At 42.3% G+C, this 17,548-nt stretch overlaps 4 protein-coding genes across 4 annotated transcripts; 3 read left to right on the plus strand and 1 right to left on the minus strand.

Moving 5' to 3' along the window:
- Window positions 1-5,534: 5,534 nt before the first annotated feature.
- L3040_008242 (uncharacterized protein) lies at window positions 5,535-7,565 on the plus strand (the record flags this gene model as incomplete). The annotated part of the gene is made up of 1 exon (XM_007295454.2): window positions 5,535-7,565. The coding sequence occupies one exon, from the start codon at window positions 5,535-5,537 to the stop codon at window positions 7,563-7,565; it is 2,031 nt and encodes a 676-aa protein (XP_007295516.2).
- A 5,294-nt stretch (window positions 7,566-12,859) lies between these two features.
- Window positions 12,860-13,626, plus strand: L3040_008243 (uncharacterized protein; the record flags this gene model as incomplete). Its single annotated transcript, XM_007295453.2, has 3 exons — window positions 12,860-12,982; window positions 13,050-13,137; window positions 13,193-13,626. 3 exons carry the CDS (start codon window positions 12,860-12,862, stop codon window positions 13,624-13,626), a joined length of 645 nt encoding a protein of 214 aa, XP_007295515.2.
- Window positions 13,627-13,845: 219 nt separating this feature from the next.
- Window positions 13,846-14,175, minus strand: L3040_008244 (uncharacterized protein; the record flags this gene model as incomplete). Its single annotated transcript, XM_066153947.1, has 3 exons — window positions 13,846-13,903; window positions 13,971-14,077; window positions 14,131-14,175. 3 exons carry the CDS (start codon window positions 14,173-14,175, stop codon window positions 13,846-13,848), a joined length of 210 nt encoding a protein of 69 aa, XP_066010495.1.
- Window positions 14,176-15,753: 1,578 nt separating this feature from the next.
- L3040_008245 (uncharacterized protein) lies at window positions 15,754-17,548 on the plus strand (the record flags this gene model as incomplete). Its single annotated transcript, XM_066153948.1, has 5 exons — window positions 15,754-15,894; window positions 15,972-16,040; window positions 16,099-16,253; window positions 16,297-16,587; window positions 16,636-17,548. 5 exons carry the CDS (start codon window positions 15,754-15,756, stop codon window positions 17,546-17,548), a joined length of 1,569 nt encoding a protein of 522 aa, XP_066010496.1.

Below are 17,548 nucleotides of genomic sequence, written 5' to 3' on the forward strand. Positions count from 1 at the left end.
CTTACTCTTACACTTAGGGTGTGTATGGCTCGCAGTTGCACGTTCTAAGGCCTGTATGGCTCGCAACTAGCAAATTTTGCAACTTAAGATTAAAATTTTTTTTTTTTTTTTTTTTTTTTTTTGGTATAATAGTCAGTGCACTGACTATTAATTATTAATTATTTTTTCGTAATAGATTCAATATCCACAACTTTACTGTATTATATCAATTTTTGATTTTTTTATAAATGGCTTGCAAAGCCTTCTTTTATTCTTTACAGACTTATTCTCTCGGAGGTGATCGTCGGTTTCTTTAAATCTAATTCGAAAAAAATTGACCGATTTGCTATCATCGTCGGTTTCCTTAAATTTCCATTCGAAAGAATTGACCGACTTGCTACAGCAAGTCGGCACTACGAAAGCGGGACAGTAAAATCGGCTCCTTTTTAATAAATAGAAAATCAACCAACGATTATATAATAATTATCTTTTGTGTAAAAAGATGCGCCGTACTGAGTTTGCTATTAATCAATGAAATGAGTTTTAATTACAAGTTGTTATTCTTTTATTGTGTTGAGTTAAAGTAATAAAAATAGTACTTTTGTTGTATATTTTTCGATTTTGGTAATGCGTACTTTAGGTACCTTATATATCAGAATCGCCGCGTATATATTAGAATAAGCGAGGAACACTAAAATCGGACTTTTATTCAAACTTATTAAAAGAATACGTGCATTATTGCTAAATCTGATTTAATAATTAATACTTTTAGTAATACAATATATTAAATTATTAATTTTCTATCTATGTGACGTTTTTTTTTTTTTTTTTTTTTTTTTTTTTTGAATTAAGGTTGTGGTTATTAAGATATTTGCAATAAACAAGTAAATTCGAATTATTCAAGACGGTTTTTTAGCTATATTTTCATTACATTTTATTGTATTTTATCATCAAAAATAAATGCATTTTTATGTTTCTCATCTACATTTATAAGGCAAAGTTTTGTAAGCATATTGATATTTTTTTTTTATACTAATAGTTGTTATTTAATAAGGGGTATACCGTTACTGTCCCCCCTTGCTGGGTGTCCCGCCTTGGTGGTACCGACCTGGCGCATTTTTACAAATTAAATTCAAGGTAACCGACGATTATTACAATATTTTTTTTAAAAAAAAAATTTCACGGAGAGAAAGCCGCTTTGTCTGCTGCTGGGGAAGTGGGAGTGGGAGTGGGAGTGGGAGTGGGAAGAGGTACGTACTACTGGCTGGGGGGAGGGGGGAGGGGGGAGGGGGAGAAGGCTCTGTAGTAGTAGTAGTAGTATATGTAGTATATGTAGTATAGGGTCTGTAATGGGTGATGGGATATGGTATGATGTGATATGATATGATATGATGTATATGCTTGAAAATTCAAAAAGGGAAAAAAGGGAAAAAAGGGAAAAAAGGGAAAAAAGGGAAAAAAGGGAAAAAAGGGAAAAAAGGGAAAAAAGGGAAAAAAGGGAAAAAAGGGAAAAAAGGGAAAAAAGGGAAAAAAGGGAAAAAAGGGAAAAAAGGGAAAAAAGGGAAAAAAGGGAAAAAAGAGAAAAAAGAAGAAAAGAGAAAAAGAAAAGATAAAAAGAAAAGAAAAGAAGAAAAGGGAAGAAAAAAGAAAGAAAAAAAGAGGAAAAGGGAAGAAAAAAGAAAGAAAAAAAGAGGAATAAGGAAAAAGAAGACAAAAAGAAAGAAAGAAAAAAGAGAAAATGAAAATGAAAAAAAAGAGAAAAAAAGAAAAAGGAAAAAGAAATAAAAAAGGAAAAGAAAGAAAAAAGAAAAAGGAAAAAAGAAAAAAGGAAGAGAAAAGAGAAAAAAAGATGAGAAAAAGGAAAAGAAAAGCATATAAAGAAAAAAAGGAAAAAAGAAGATAAAAAAATAAAGAAAAAAAGATAAGAAAAGAAAAGAAAAAAGAAGAAAAAAGAAGAAGAGAAAAAGGGAAAAAAAAGAAGAGAAAAGGAAAGGAAAAGAGCATATAAAAAAAGAGGAAAAAAAGGGGAAAGGGGGGGGGGGGGGGGGGGGGGGGGAGAAAAGAAAAAGGAAAAAAAAAAAAAAAAAAAAAAAAGAGAGAAAAAAAGGGGGAAATAGGAAGAAAAAAGGAAAGGAAAAGAGCACATAAAAAAGGGGGGGGAAAGGGAAAAAAAAGAGAAACAAAGAAAAAAGAAAGCAAAGATAAAGAAAAATAAAAAAGAAAAGAAGAAAAGAAAAAAGAAGAAAAGGAAAAAAAAGAAAAAAAAGAGAAAAAGAAGAAAAAAAAAGAAAAAAAAAGAAAAAAAGAAAAAAAAGAAAATAACAACGAAAAGAAAGAAAAAGAAGCAGAGAAAAATAAAGAAAAAAAAGAAAAGAAGAAAAATAGAAAGAAAAAAAGAAAAAAAAAAAGAAAAGAGAATAAAGAAAAAAGAAAAAAAAGAAAAAAAAAGATTAAAAAGAATAAGAAGGATAAGAAGGATAAGAAGACAAAGAAGACAAAGGAAAAAAAAAAGGAAAAAAAAAGAGAGAGAAAAGAAGAAAAAAGAAAAAAAGGAAAAAAAGAAGAAAAAAAAAAGAAGACACAGAAAAAAAGGAAAAAGGGAAAAAAAAAAGAATAAAAAAAGAAAATAAAAAGAAAAAAGAAAAGGAAAAAAGAAGAAGAGAAAAAGGGGGGGAAAAAAAGAGAAAAAAAAAGGGGGGGGGGGAAAGAAAGAAAAGAAAAAAAAAAGAAAAGGAAAGGAAAAGAGCACATAAAAAAAAGGGGAAGAGGGGGGGGGGGAAAGAAGAGAAAAGAAAAAGGAGAAAAAAAAGGACATAAAAAAGGAAAGGAAAAAGAAAAAGAAGAAAAAAAGGAGAAAAGGGGGGGGAAAGAAGAAAAAAGAGAAAAAAAAAAAAAGGGAAAAAGAAGAAAAAATAAGAGAGGATACCAAAAAAGAAAAAAGGAAAAATAGAAAAAAAGAAGAAAAAAGAAAAAAAAAAGGAAAAAGAAAGAAAAAAGAGAAAAAGAGAAAAGAAGAAAAAAAAGAGAAAAAAAGGAGAAAAAAGAAAAAAGAAAAGGAAAAAAAGGGGGGGAAAAGAAAGAGAAAAAGAAAAAAAAAAAAAAAAAAAAAAAGAAGAAGAAGAAGAAAGGAAAAAAAAAAAGGAAGAAGAAAAAAAAAAAAAAAAAAAAAAAAAAGATTGAATAAAATAAGAGGAATAAGAAGATAAAGGAGACAAAGAAGACAAAAGAGAAAAAGAGGAAAAAAGAAAGAAAAAAGAAAGAAAAAAAAAAGAAAAAAAAAGAGAAAAAAAAGAAGAAAAAAGATAAAAGAGAAAGAAAAGAAAAGAAAGAAAAGAAAGAAAAGAAAGAAAAGAAAGAAAAGAAAGAAAAGAAAGAAAAGAAAGAAAAGAAAGAAAAGAAAGAAAAGAAAGAAAAGAAAGAAAAGAAAGAAAAGAAAGAAAAGAAAGAAAAGAAAGAAAAGAAAGAAAAGAAAGAAAAGAAAGAAAAAGAAAGAAAGAGAAAGAGAAAAGGAAATAAAAAAAGCATATAAAAAAAGGGGGAAAAAAAGGGGGAAAAAGAAAGGAAAAGAAAAGAAAAAAAAGGAAAAAAAAAAGGACCAAAAAAAAAGGGTAAAAAAGAAAAAGAAAAAAAGAAGAAAAAAGAAAAAAAAAGAAGAAAAAAGAAGAAGAAGAAAATAGAAGAAAAAACAAGAAAAAAGAAGAAAGAAAGAAAAAAATAAAAATAATAAAAATAAAAAAATGGGTAGAATAAAGAAAAAAAGGAAAAGAAAAGAGCACACAAAAGGGGGGGGAAAGGAAGGGGAAAGAAGAGAAAGGGGAAAGGGAAGAGAAGAAAAAAGAAAAGAGGACACAAAAAAAGAAGAAGAAAAAGGGGGAAAAAGAAGAGAAAAGAAAAAGAAAAATAAAGAAAAAGAAAAAAGAAAAAAAAGAAGAAAAAAAGAAGAAAAGAAAGAAGAAAAGAAAGAAGAAAAGAAAGAAGAAAAGAAAGAAGAAGAAAAGAAAAGGAAAAGAAAAAAAAGAAAAGAAAGAAAAAAAAAGAAAAAAAAGAGAGAAAAAAAGAAGAAAAAGGCTATTACTTCGTACCGAATGCTTTTAGAGTAAGTAAGTACACTCACTCACCTACTTGTCATTGGTGCTTGTGTAGTCTGTACATATTCGAGAAGGAAAAGGGTATTCCGTGTACGGTCAACGATATCGAATCAAGGGAGGAAACGGAAAGGGAGCGAGTAGAGGTCTCTGCGATAGCGGTACATGGTGACTGATGAAAGACTGTCGCCCGGCGATCGTCAGTCGTTGACTGACTGTTTTGGAGCTGCACCTTCGCTGCAAGGCGTGCAGAGCTTCAATAAGTAGAGTAGGTACCGGTAGATAGGTACAGTGCATGAGTACCGGTACCAGCAATACGGCCTTTTTACGTAGAACCCTTGACGAAGAAGCATCTATACTAAGCACACCGTAATCTCAGTTGGCGCCTTGGCCGACCTACGGATTTAAGGTTTCCAGCGAGGAAACGGGCAGTGATTCGCCGAGAAGCGTCGCGTTGACTTTTATTAATACTGTATCGAGGCTTCATCTGAACGCATTTAGATACCGGTGATCCTTCTTTGTTAATATTGGAACATCTCGTTTCCTCAAGTAGCGAAAACCCTTCTGGGAAATGCTGCAGATGCAATAAGTGTAAAAATACAACGATAGTAGTATTTGTAGAGTATCTACCGTGAATTTGCCCGGCTGGTCCAATAATCCTCCGTAAGCGTGTTGCCTTCTTGCGGCTTTGGGTTAGAAAAAGATCCTGCACGGAATTGGGCGTCATTTCACCTCGTATCTTCCATGAGAGGATGGGAGGGACGGAGGGAGTTCGTTCGTAGTACCGGTACCGTACACGGCTGCCAGTGTCGTAGCAACACCGACGAACAACGTTCAGGCTCCTGCGGATTCTTTCGGAGCGCTGAACTTCTTCCGCTCAGTATAGAAGTCATCCTCATTCCATATACCGGTACACGACTAAATTTGGTTTAGAGGATTGGACAAATTCTGCAATGCCGGCCGCGCAGCCTTGCTTGCGGGTTGAGCTCCCAGCTTGCTAAGTTCGTCATGTAAAAGGCATGGCTTAGACTGTTTGTTGACCACGAACAGCTACGATATGGTTGCAATCTAGACACACTACATATGTTCTCGCAAATCATATGTCAAATCGTAGCGACAGTGTGGTTGCTGGATGGCTTAAAATCTCTCCAGTGATCAATTAGAAAGATGTATATTGACACAAGTATCACTCAGGCCCCTCTTCCATCGCTTCAAGACTTTGTTGACGGTCGCGTATTCATTCATCGAAGCTTGTTGGTGTGTTTGTTTGGATGAGCAGAGTAGTCGGAATGGACAGCCAAATTGATGCCATGGCCAACCAAGGCCGCTCGTGATGTCATCAGCGTTCAACCTCGTTTTCGTATATCAAGCAAGGCCGGATGATCATGAGTTTCTTCAGATGCCCCGACTCCGAGACAACGACAACCACAACCACCCAAACCACAGTATGGGAACAGGCAGACCGACACGATGACAACAGAGCAGCTGTCGCCTACGCAAGCGCGGGCTCTTCTCGATATCCTCAGTCACCATGAGGCATACGCGGAGCTTCGCGACCTGCGCCAGCCGGGGTTCCTGGCCCGCAGCGGACCCCCATTCAAGACCGATGGCAGCCAGCCCAACGAGATGCCCCTGATGCATGCCCTCTTTTCCTCCTTCATAGTACCTCTGCCCGGGCTGAAGGATGTATCCTTGGACTTCTACCAAGCCAAATGTCAAGAGCTTGTGGATGAGCTCGCCCAGGCCGATCTCAGCGAGTCTTATTGCGCCGGATACATAGGTATTCGGAAGACGTTGGCGACCGCAACGGCAGCCTTGGTGGGAGCACCAGCCAGGGGCTACTATGGGGGATTCCCCCAGAGAGCGCTGAGTAGGACCGACCCGGTCTACGATACATCCAAACCGGAAGATGTCGTTGCTGCATTCCAGGATCTCCTCCAGCGCTTGGTCTACGACACCCTCCTCGATGAGACGTTCGCCAAGACTGCAGCGACGGACAAGCTCGAAGATCACAGTTCTCTTGTCCAGGCTGCTCACGAATATATACTTGTCATCATGGCCTCTTTTCTCCATTACATTCTCATAATCACCCCAGAAGGACAAACGATGCTTCAGATGATGAAGCAAGCGAATGCTCTCGTACCTTACACGGCCATCCGGTCGACACTCAAGATTGGGAATGCAGCGACGATGATCAACGGCGTAATGAAGATTCTGCTGACGAAGATGACCTTGAACAGCGTGACGTCGTTTTTCGGGATCACCAACTCAAGTGACGCCGGTTGGAACTTGCTGCAAACGATCATCTGGACAGTGGTGAATTGGGACACGAACACCCTGAAGTCGAGAGCGACTGAGATTGAAAAGAGCGCTGACGGGCCCAGCAAAGCTCAATGTGACCTGTTGAAGTCTTATGTTGAGAAGGACCGCTTGGAGCACGAGAAGTGCCGGACGATGAGTGAGGCGAAAGCAGAGCCCATCGTGGTCACGATCCTGGAGGAGTATTGTGGAAATGCGCTCAGCGAGAAACAGATCCCGCTTGCTCTCGATTACCTTTCGGTTCTGGTGTCCCTTCGAGACCGGAGACAGGTTACGGCAATTATCTGTCAGAGGCAACCAGATCTGCTTACGCAAGCAGTTCGAGAATGCGTCGCAGCCTATGATCCAGTCATACGAGCTTTGCACAAAGCAGTCGACTTGAGCGGCACAATTAGTGATTTCCAATCATTCCTTGACGATTTACTGGCGTTGGCACCTTCGAACAAAAATTCTGCTGCGGCCAGCGTGGGAGACTTCGTTCGGCTTTTGAGAAAGCACCAAAACTCATGCCACAAATTCATGCACCAGGTGTGCAGAAATGGCCCCGAACTGAGCACTTGGTACAAGGAGTATGCGAGGTCCTCAGCAGCACAGTTCAGGGTCGACGATCAGAAAGGAGAGGCCACTTCCGAGATGGGTGGAGCGGGCAAGCTCACCGCACAGCTGGAAAACGCCATCTCGCAGCTTCCCGAGAAGGAAAGAGCCCAGGTCCTCGAGGAATGCGACGCGTACGCTTCATACCACGCAGATATCTCATCCGTGTCCTTATCCGACATGATCTTTGAAGTCGAGCACAAGCCGGCACCCAAGAAGCTGACAAAGGCATCACTCACTAGCCTACACTCGAAATCTGAGACCCGAGAGCCCTTCACGCCAAGACCTAGCCCGGGCCCGGGGATATTTCTACGGCGATGGCAAGCGTATGTGAACGCTACTCCCATCACGGCTGCGAAGCTGGGAGGGCCGGTGCGATTCGGTGGCGATGTGGACGTGGTTACCGCGGGCCGGGTGCCGAGGATGGGAGCGGCTATTAAGGATGCGCACCTGGTCCAGGCTGCTCAGCCTGGGGATAGGGGGGTTGCTGCAGATGCCCCGAAGTGTGCAACGACGGTCGAGTTGTTGGCGGGGAAGTTCAGAGAAATCTTGAGAGGAGCGGGAAAGACACTTCCATCGGGCCTCTGATCGGAAGGGTGAAGTGGATAGTGTGCCAGACAGGGACAGTTTTTTTTTTTCAAGATGGGCGTCTATATACTAAGAGACATGGCGGAGTAATTGGGTAAATCTAAATTCGTTGAGCTTGCCCTATGAAGGATATGGGACAGACAGAGCTCCATGATGGGCTGACCAAGTGATGTAAATATGTTAGAGTTAGATGAACCTCGCAGCAAACTGAAGCCTTTCTACAAACCAAGCGCCTCTACACAGCTAGGTAGCTAGCACTCAAGCTAGCCTCTTCACATCGCAGGCTCATTTTCCACAACAGCCAGTCCACACCCAATTTTTTTTTTTTTTTTTGCATGACCAACTTAAAAGCCTCACTCGCAGGGTTCCAGATGACACATAGTTACGACTACAGTATAGACGGAGGAGAAATCGGACATCCCGTTCGCTCTGCCGTACACAAATAAGAATCAGATTGGCGGGTTAGTAGGTAGGTAGTCAGCAGCGGATACCTGCTGTTGTATGTAGGTAATCATTTATTTATTCCCGCCATGATCTATCTGTTTTGTATCCGCCCGCACCGAGAGAGGGAGATCCTGGTGGCGAAAAGATGCTTCGGTCGTCCGGGACGTTATCCGGGAGGGAAAGATGTACGGAGTATAAGTATACCTATCCTGAACATCATCTATCCAACCTTCGCTAAAGAAGACAATAGGTAGACCCCCCTCCCCTGTTCGGGGAGTTCCTCAAACCAAACCCGGCCGCAAGAGCAAAAGACAAATGGACCGCAAAAGACAAAACTTTGACGACGAGTGATCACTACGAGGGTCGAACTCGCGACCTTGGCGTTGCACGCCTCACCCCTCCCTATCTGTCGCAGGAGAAGAGTAAGAGTGATATTAGCACCACGCTCTAACCAACTGAGCTAAGCGATCTTGCATGATTTAATTCCATGTCCGTGGCGCGCTGCAGTGAAACTATGTTGGGAAATAATTTTTTGTCCCGCGGAGTGCCGAGGTCGTGGCGGGCTTTACTGTTCTGTAGTGGGGTGGGGTGGGGTGGGGTGGGGATTTATTAAGTGGGTCTTTTGCTTCCGTCATGATCAGCTCCGAGTTAATCGCTTCCTTGCGATACATACATACCTTAAAGGCAGGTAGGGGGTCATTTAAACCGTCAGCTGACAATCCGATGACAGTCTCTTTAAGAGACGATTCCAAGAGGTTAGCATAGTTAGTGGATCACCCTAGGCCGATATTTAAAATTGAGTAGAATCTGAAAACAAACGATTTAAATTATTTAAATCGTAGCTAAAATAAAACTATTTCAATCGATTGAATCGTTTTTTATAAGAGCTCGTCTTTTCGTGAAAATATTATTACTAAAATAAGACGGTTTTAATCGATTAAATAATCGTTTATAAAGGTCGGTCTTTTTATAAAAAGACCGTTTTAAGACCGTTTTGTGGCCGTCCCAAAGCCGTCCCAAGGCCGTCCCCGAACTTGAAACCGTCCCGGAAAACGTTGATTAATAAGCAAACAATTTTTTATTTTTTTTCAATTACTTAGCAGTCTACCCTCTGCTAGATATACCACCCCTTTATCATTGCCCCCCCCCCCCTCAAGTGCTTTAAGGGCGCATCAACGCGGGTGAACTTTTACTGAATCGATCGATTCCGATTATTAAAAATTTAAAGCGTTGATATATAAGCCGTAGCAGCGATACCGAGAAATATCTTGGCATCGAATTTTTTAAATCATTACAAAAACGATTCTATTTAAGAAATAGTTTTTATTTACAATTATATCTTATTTAAAACAGTTATCGAACTATTGCAATTTTTTAAAACGAGCTTATTAATAAGCCTATTTTAAAAATATAGACGGGGACGGCTATAAGACGGCCGTGGGACGGTCCCAAGCTCGGGGACGATCAAAAAGGTGAACTATTTTTGATTTGTAACTAGTACTGATTTTAAACGGTCCAATAATCGTCTTTTATAAAAGAAGGTCAGAGGACCGCTCAAATGACCCCCTACCTGCCTTTAAGGTACATACAGACACAGATACAGATACAGACACGCTTGATACGTGGGATCGGGAAACCTTTCGTTCACGTTACCTCGAGCGTGTTATAGATCACGGCTGAGATCGTAGACTGTTGAAAAAAAAAGGCGGTCACCTGGCTTTAAGTCGCGACGCTGACTGGGTGCGTCCTTTAATCGTCGGTTTCCTTAAAATTCAATTCGAAAGCAATTCGGCACCACCAAGGCGGGACAGTAAAATTTGCTCCTTTCCAATGAATAGAAAATCGACAACTATTATATAATAATTAATTTTTGTATCAAAAGATGCACCGTATTGAGTTTAATATTAATTAATTAATTGAATCTTAATTACAAATTGTTATTCCTTTCTTGTAAAGGAATAAAAATAGTACTTTTAATATATACTTTGCGATTTTGGTAATGCGGACCTGTCACGGTACAGGCCTAAGTATTACCCCTCGAGGGTGCCTTGAAAGTTTAGTTTCCACTTTAAACCCCCTGTTTTCCATACCCTCGAGGGGTAATACTTAGGCCTGCGACGTAGTATATATCAGGATTGCCGCGTATATACTAGAATAAGCGAAGAACACGAAAATCAAACTTTTATTCAAACCTATCAAAAGAATACGTGCATCACTACCAACTTTGATTTAATAATTGATACCTTTAGTAATATAATATATCAAATCATTTATTTTCGATTTATGTGACGTTTTTTTGAATTAAGGTTATAATTGTTAAGATATTTGCAATAAAGAGGTAAATTTGAATTATTTAAGATAGTTTTTGACTATCTTTTCACTGCATTTCAATGTATTAGATTACTACAAATGAATGCATCTTTATAATTTTAATTCACGTTTGTAAAGCAAAAACTCCTGAGCATATAAAGACCTTTTTTTATCTTCTTTGTATTGGTAGTTGTTGTTTAATAAGTGGTATACCGTTACTGTCCCGCTTTGGTGGTGCCGACCTGGCCGCGCCAGGTCGGGATTTTTTACAAATTAAATTCAAGGTAACCGACGATCAACGCTTAAGCTGCGGGGGGCTACGATTCTTTACTTGTACGAGGTGCCCCTTACGAACCTTCAGCTCTTTCTCTTTCTTTTTCTTGCGGTAAAAAGAGAGATAAAGAGTCTAAAGAGCCGAAATTAAATCATCGATATGCGACGTCTCTTCGAAGAATTCTCCTTTACCGGCGATTCCGAACCTTCCTCTTCTTTTTTCTCGAATACTACGCCGATTACGATTTATACTTGACGGGCATACCGATTGAAAAGATTAAAAGGATTTGCGATAGAAAGGGAACGTATATAAGAGATAAAATAAGAAAAGCTTAGTTCGATTGATCGAAAACACGATATTGCGCCTTCGAAAGAGCGTTTTGCAAACATATCGGCTTTATTTAAGAGCTACGAACGCGAGCCATTTTAGCTTTACGACGAAAGAAAACGATGTTTGTATTATACGGATCGAGGCCGCTCGTAAGGCTATACGTATTCGATAGTTGTCGAAAGAAAACTCGACGAACAGCACTATAACTTGCTCTTAAAGGGCTTACAAGTGTTTGGCTATTTGACGAGAGGTTTTCTTTAACGTAGTTTTTAATCTCGATTAAATAGTACTTTGTATATAATTCTTTTACTTAGCACGTCGCCGTACTTTATAAGAGGTTTTTAAGGTTCAAGCATTGCGTTTTGAATACCCGCCCGACGTTAATGAATATAATAACAACAACAATAACAACAACGCTTAAGCTGCAGTATAAGATGTCGTGCGGGAATATAAGGTTATAAGACTGGTTACTGCAATGTGCATTGCAGGTCTGCTTTTGCACATCATAAGAGAATACCAAAAAAAAGAAAAAAAAAGGGAAGAGAAAGACTCCATTGGTAGCTTATTGGTAATAGGGAAGGAAATGCTCGAGAGACAGCTGCTTCCATCGCACTGAAGGGCTTTTATTAGGAATGAAATGCTAAGAAGATAGTTGCTTGCAATGTTTCTAAAAAGGCTACTGCTCAGAGTAATAGTACGGTAGGAGTTGACCCTCACAGCTCTTGGGGCCCTTTCTTAGAGTACCTTAGGCGATGTAGAGTCGGTCCCCCCGTCATATTGCTGATTTACCATTGCTCCTCTCTTCACTCCTCTCTTCACTTCTCTCTTCGCTTCTCTCTTCACTTCTCTCTTCATCGTCTCCGGAACCGATTCCGGTAGCTATTTTTAAAAAAAAGCTTTAGCGAGCGCACGGACCTGTAATATCAAATAGGTAGTACGCCAAAGCAATTGCTACCGGTACTTTTAACCCGGCACAATACAGTAATAGAACACTTGCAGATGATTGGAATTGTATTGATTGATTGTTACTACACTCAGAACGGTTACATCTCTTCCGTACAGAACTAATTACGATATTACGTGTGGTTCATTTCCTACCGATTTGCTAGTGACGAAGATACATGTCGGACCCAGTTTAGGCCCATAAATCATAGAGCGGTGGTTTCTGAATAGCCCAAAGCCCTGTCAACTCCATTATACAGACTAAAAACTGACCTAAATATACTTCTTAATGCTGGATTCTTATAAGTTGATTGGCTTAAGCCCTGGTAAGATCCCTTGCGGAATTATACTTTCGACATGTATTCATGGGGGGGGCAGTAGGTGTCCCGCCTCACTGGGTGTGTCCGCCTTGGTGGTGCCGACTTGGTACAGCAAGTTGGTCATCTTTTTCCGAATTAGATTCAAGATAACCGGCGATTGGTCCGGAAAAAACATTCACATCCCCTTGTGATGAAATCTTGATGAGCATGTCCTACATACGTAGTACGTAGTAAAAGCTTTGATTACCAGAGCCTCGGAAGGCAGCCTTAGGCACACTCGCGACCGTTGCCGCCAAGGAGAGATGATTTCGAATACGAAGTACAAGCAACTACGTTGATCCTTGTAAATTAGAAATGAAGATTCCAATAGGTACTATGCATAGTAATCTACAGATAAGCGTAAACTCGACGCGGCTTTCAGGATGGTGTTCAATATCAAAACGATAAAGATTAATTTATTAACCAAGTGCGCTGCTTGTTACTCGTCGTACGATTGTTCAATAGCGCGCTGGTTATTCTTAGCCGGGCGGATATTTAAAGACGGCGTAGCAATCTCGAGGACGGTGCAAGAGAGAGATATATAATTCTTTATGCACTCGCATGAGGATTGCTTCATCAACCTTCCTACACAACCTTGTTTTCCCCTTCCTCAACTCGCACCACAGCTAAACACGATGTTACGAACGAAGTCTATCTTGGCGACATTGCTAGCCTTAAACTTTCTCTTCGACGGAGCCTACGGGGTTCTCGGAATGTTCCAGCAAAAGAGAGCCATAGGCTATGCCACCATTCCCGAAGTAAGTTTCGTTTGATTTGCCAAGTATATCCATTAGCATAAGCTTATACTAATTACGCAAACTATAGGAAGTGGCTCTGCGCATCAATGAAGATAACAAGCTACTTGAAGTACCATCCGGATCAAAGACTCAATTAGGACCTGGTCTTTACCTGGGTGAGTTACTTCATAGAGGTCGGCATATGTTCCGCGGCGCTGCTAATCTCCACAGTAAACCATTTTCGTCGCTTGACGCCTAAACAAGGGGATTGGTATTGTGCTGTCAAAGCGGATGCGGAAAAGGTACAATCTATCAGCAAAGTCTACATCCCGAAATCTTATGTTGCACACCCTGGGAAAAGGCCACAACCATTATGGTACGCAGGCGAAGATGTCATCATGGATTACCTCATGACGTTAGAATTGATGAACGAGCCCCGGCCTTCCCAAGCGCTGCGCTTCTCGTGGGTTTCGGATAAGTATGCGCAGATGCAAATGCTTATCCCAGATAGCGCGATAGATAACCAGGAGGCTTTGGAACTGTGGGCCGAATGCTTTGAGACGGAAGAAGAGCTAACACATTTTGCGCAAGATGAAGACTTCATCAATTGGGAGAATAGGGAAGAATGGAATATCATGGGAGATCGTGGACTACCGGAGCTCTGATCCTTTTCTCAAGTAGCACAGCCAAGAGAGAGTTGGCTCGTATGAGAGGACTTGGAATCATTGCCTGCAGGTGGTTTGGTATGGGATGTGAGAGGACCTAATATATATGTATATATATATATGTATGCCTATGTATGATAATGTTTGATAAGATCAGAAGAAATTTTCAAATGCGATGTCTAGGCGGCTTTTCTTTCGCTGCGCCTCCAAATCAAACCACTAAACAATGAAACTCATTCCTTCATTATTGACCAGGCCGGGCGGCAGGAGACGAGCACTTAAAAGTTGACCTTTCAGCTTTTTTCGTGCCAGCACAGCAACAACATCATCCGGATAATACGCACGTCGAGCCTAGACCATCGTACACATCAACTGGCCCTAATAAAGCCGTCCCTTCCTTCCTGTGTGAATAAACACTTCGCTTTTCGATGATGAAAATCGTGATCTGCAGCTTAATTCAAAATTAGATGAAGAGTTGCTAGCAAGCTGTAGTTGAAGACTAACGAGTAATGTAAGGCTTTGCGTCAGGCCTTGATTACCATCGATCATATCCCATCTTGCAACTTTTCACGAATACAAAGAAATTATCCGGGAGAATACGTATACATTTGGGGCTTCAAGTCCCGGGGACTAAATCGACTATTGATTGTTGGAATATAATTTAACGGCGTATCCAGTGATCGTGGCCTAGGTACGCTCGTGAGGCGAGACATTTGATGAGATTGTTGATTTTGGCAAGTTCGCGAATTGCCCGCTTGTTCTTAGCAACATCCGGATGACCTTGCATGTTACAAACGTGCTCTGTGTTTGCGTTGCATTCGATTTTCCTTCATACAATGCCCGAGGGCTATCTTTTCCCCCAGTAGGTGCGTGTAAGTCCAGCCATGAGAATCCATTTTGCCGTGCGAACATATTCACCGGTGGATTTCCCTTGCGGCGGAAGCACGATGCCACTATTTTTCGACGGCTTTGAATTGGAGAGGGTCCGTATTAGGGGTTTAAGATACCCGGATCTGGGATTCGGAGTCTCTACGCTGCCAGAGGCTATCGAGAAGCTCGGAATATCGAAATGTGAAGTCGCTAGGCCGCACGCTAGCTTTTTTGGAGGTGCCGGATCACATCTTTATCATCATGTGTCAGACACCAAGTCTTTCTTGCGTAGAAAGGATTCGAAGGACCAGGCTCGAGATGGTTAGCTTCTTATCAATACGCGGGGAAAGGGGGGGGGGGAGTCCAGATACATTGTAGAAAAATACGGTAGAGTTGACATAGCATCTGGATGCGTTAATGAGATGGTTGTGGATCAAGCAACTGACTTGTCAAATTCCCATAGATAATCTTCTAACTCTCGATCGCCTGCCTGAAGTCATCAACATTTTTGACATAGTTTCCAGTTAACACCGGCTTCACAGGAGCTCGGCACCGTTTGCTGTCCATGGTTAGTGATAAAAAAGCTCAATCTCATCCAGTCCGTCAATCGTCTGAGGTTTGATACCCACGCTTTTCCTCACACGCCTTTTACTCTTCTTCGAAGCTGCCAGAACACACTTGGTAACGCAAGCATTCGTCTCATCAGTAATTGATCTTTCTCCTGACCACCCCCGGGCATCATGATGGTGACTTATTACGAATCATGAAACTCTGGGGAAGTGAGGTTCCCTACAGCCAGCGCCGGCTACCATCGATATGCATATGTTGTGACGAGAACCGCTACCATGGCCGTCGCGGGGTCCATGTCGTGTCAATAGCAATAGCCGAGACTTTTGCCGAATGCACGTGCACTCAGCTCGTCACGCCCCCAGGCCGGTTTCCACATTTCTCTCGTCTCAATAGACTGGCGACTAGATTTTATCACCCGAATAAATCCATCGCCGACCACGACAAATGCTGTCAGACTCGTCAGACGCGCGGGGTGCCGCTATGGGGTAGTCGGATCGGCAAGGTCGTGACGAGGCTGGCAGACTACAAACAAGCATACGAGTTTTTTTTTTTTTTTTTTTTTTTTTTTTTTTTTTTTCATATCATATCAACCAACCCTTGTCCCAGAATATGGCGTCCAACTCATCGCCATTTGTTTCCTCATCCTCTCTCTCAAATAGCTTTTCAACCGAGCCTTCCGATAGACCAATGGCGAGTTCTTCGAGAGAGTTGATTGAGTCCGGGACTGTGAAGGCGCCATTGGAAGAACACACGGAAGATGCTGGGGCCTCAAGGATATCCAGCAAGGATAGCCACAACATTGAATCTGTGTTCCTGACAGAGGAGGATGTACGTTTCACCAAATGGTCAAGACTCGAGTAGCCCCTCGGATCACTGGCAAAGCTGACGGGTAAATTTTTCATCAGAACAAGAAAATCTGTCGCAAGACGGATAAAGTGATCTTGTCCATACTTGTATGGGTGTATTTCCTCCAAGTTAGTATCCCCTTTCGTCAATCGGCGCGACGGAGTTTTTCCTGATATGCTGTACCAGATCTTAGACAAGTCAGTGCTAGGATATGGAAGTATATTTGGCCTACAGCAGGATACGCATCTCAAAGGGAACGAATATTCCTTGGTGGGCTCGATCGCTCCAATCGCGACACTTGTTTGGCAGCCCTTTTCTTCTATTTTGATCGTAAAAATGCCGTAAGTTATTTTTTGCCTGATTGACTCAGCTAACATCTCATAGCCACCGTATATTGATGCCAGCAATGATCTTGGGATGGGGCATTGCTCAGACCGCCATGGCTGCATGCCACAGCTATTCAGGACTCCTTGCCACTCGTTTCTTCCTTGGCCTGTTCGAGGGAGGCTGTCTTCCTTTATTTAGTGTCATCACAAATCAATGGTATCGCCGAGCTGAGCAGCCAATCCGAGTCGCGGCATGGTACGGGACCAACGGGTCAGCTACAATCGTTGCATCGGCGCTATCTTTTGGTCTGGGACACATTCCTTCAGAGACTCTTAAGTCTTGGCAAATGTACGTCGGTCTCGACCTCTACTGGGAGCTTTTACTTACCCGAAACAGTATCTTCCTCTTCGTTGGAATGATCACGATCGTTACAGCGCCTGCTGTCTACTGGAAACTCGACAATGATGTGGCATCAGCCCGCTTTTTGGACGAGACCGAGCGAGCCCAAGCCGTCGAGCGACTCCGCGCGAACCAGACCGGAATCGGCTCCCGCGAATTCAAATGGAGCCAGGTATGGGAAGTTTTCCTAGAGCCCAAGACATACCTCTGGTTTTCCATGTCCCTCCTCCTGAACGTCGGCGCTTCCGTCACCAACATCTTCGGTCCCCTCATCCTCAAAGGTCTCGGCTTTGACAAGTACATCACTTCGCTCCTCAACATGCCGTTCGGTGCTATGCAGCTAATCATCATCCTGGTCGCATCCTACGCGGCGGAGAAAGCCCGGCTCAAGGCCCCTATCCTGGTAGCCCTGGTCGCGCCCGTCGTCGCCGGTTCCGCAATGCTCTACGCCATACCGCGAGGGGATACTGCTGCCCTCCTCGGAGGCTACTACCTGCTCGCCTTCCTCTTCGGCAGCAACCCCCTCATCGTATCATGGATTGTCGGCAACACCGCGGGGACGACCAAGAAATCAATCATCATGTCCCTCTACGCAGCCGGGTCGGCCGCAGGCAACATCATCGGGCCCCTGCTGTTCGACGCCGCCGATGCACCGCAGTACCTCCCCGGTCTGCGCGCCGTCCTCGGGGTCTTCGTGGCGCTCGCCGCCGTCATCCTGATCCAGCTTGCGAACCTGATCTTTCTGAACAAGATGCAGGCGAGAGCCAGAGTCCGGAACGGCAAGCGAGCGGTTATCCACGACGCGTCGATGGAGGATCACTACGTTGCTGTTGATGCTTCGACGGGTGTGGGAGAACATGCGTTCGATTTGACGGACCGCATGAATGACGAGTTTGTGTACATCTACTGA

The sequence above is a fragment of the Drepanopeziza brunnea genome, assembly GCF_022702325.1.
Source record: "Drepanopeziza brunnea f. sp. 'multigermtubi' strain 214-2 chromosome Unknown ctg15, whole genome shotgun sequence".
Taxonomy (NCBI): Eukaryota; Fungi; Ascomycota; class Leotiomycetes; order Helotiales; family Drepanopezizaceae; genus Drepanopeziza; species Drepanopeziza brunnea.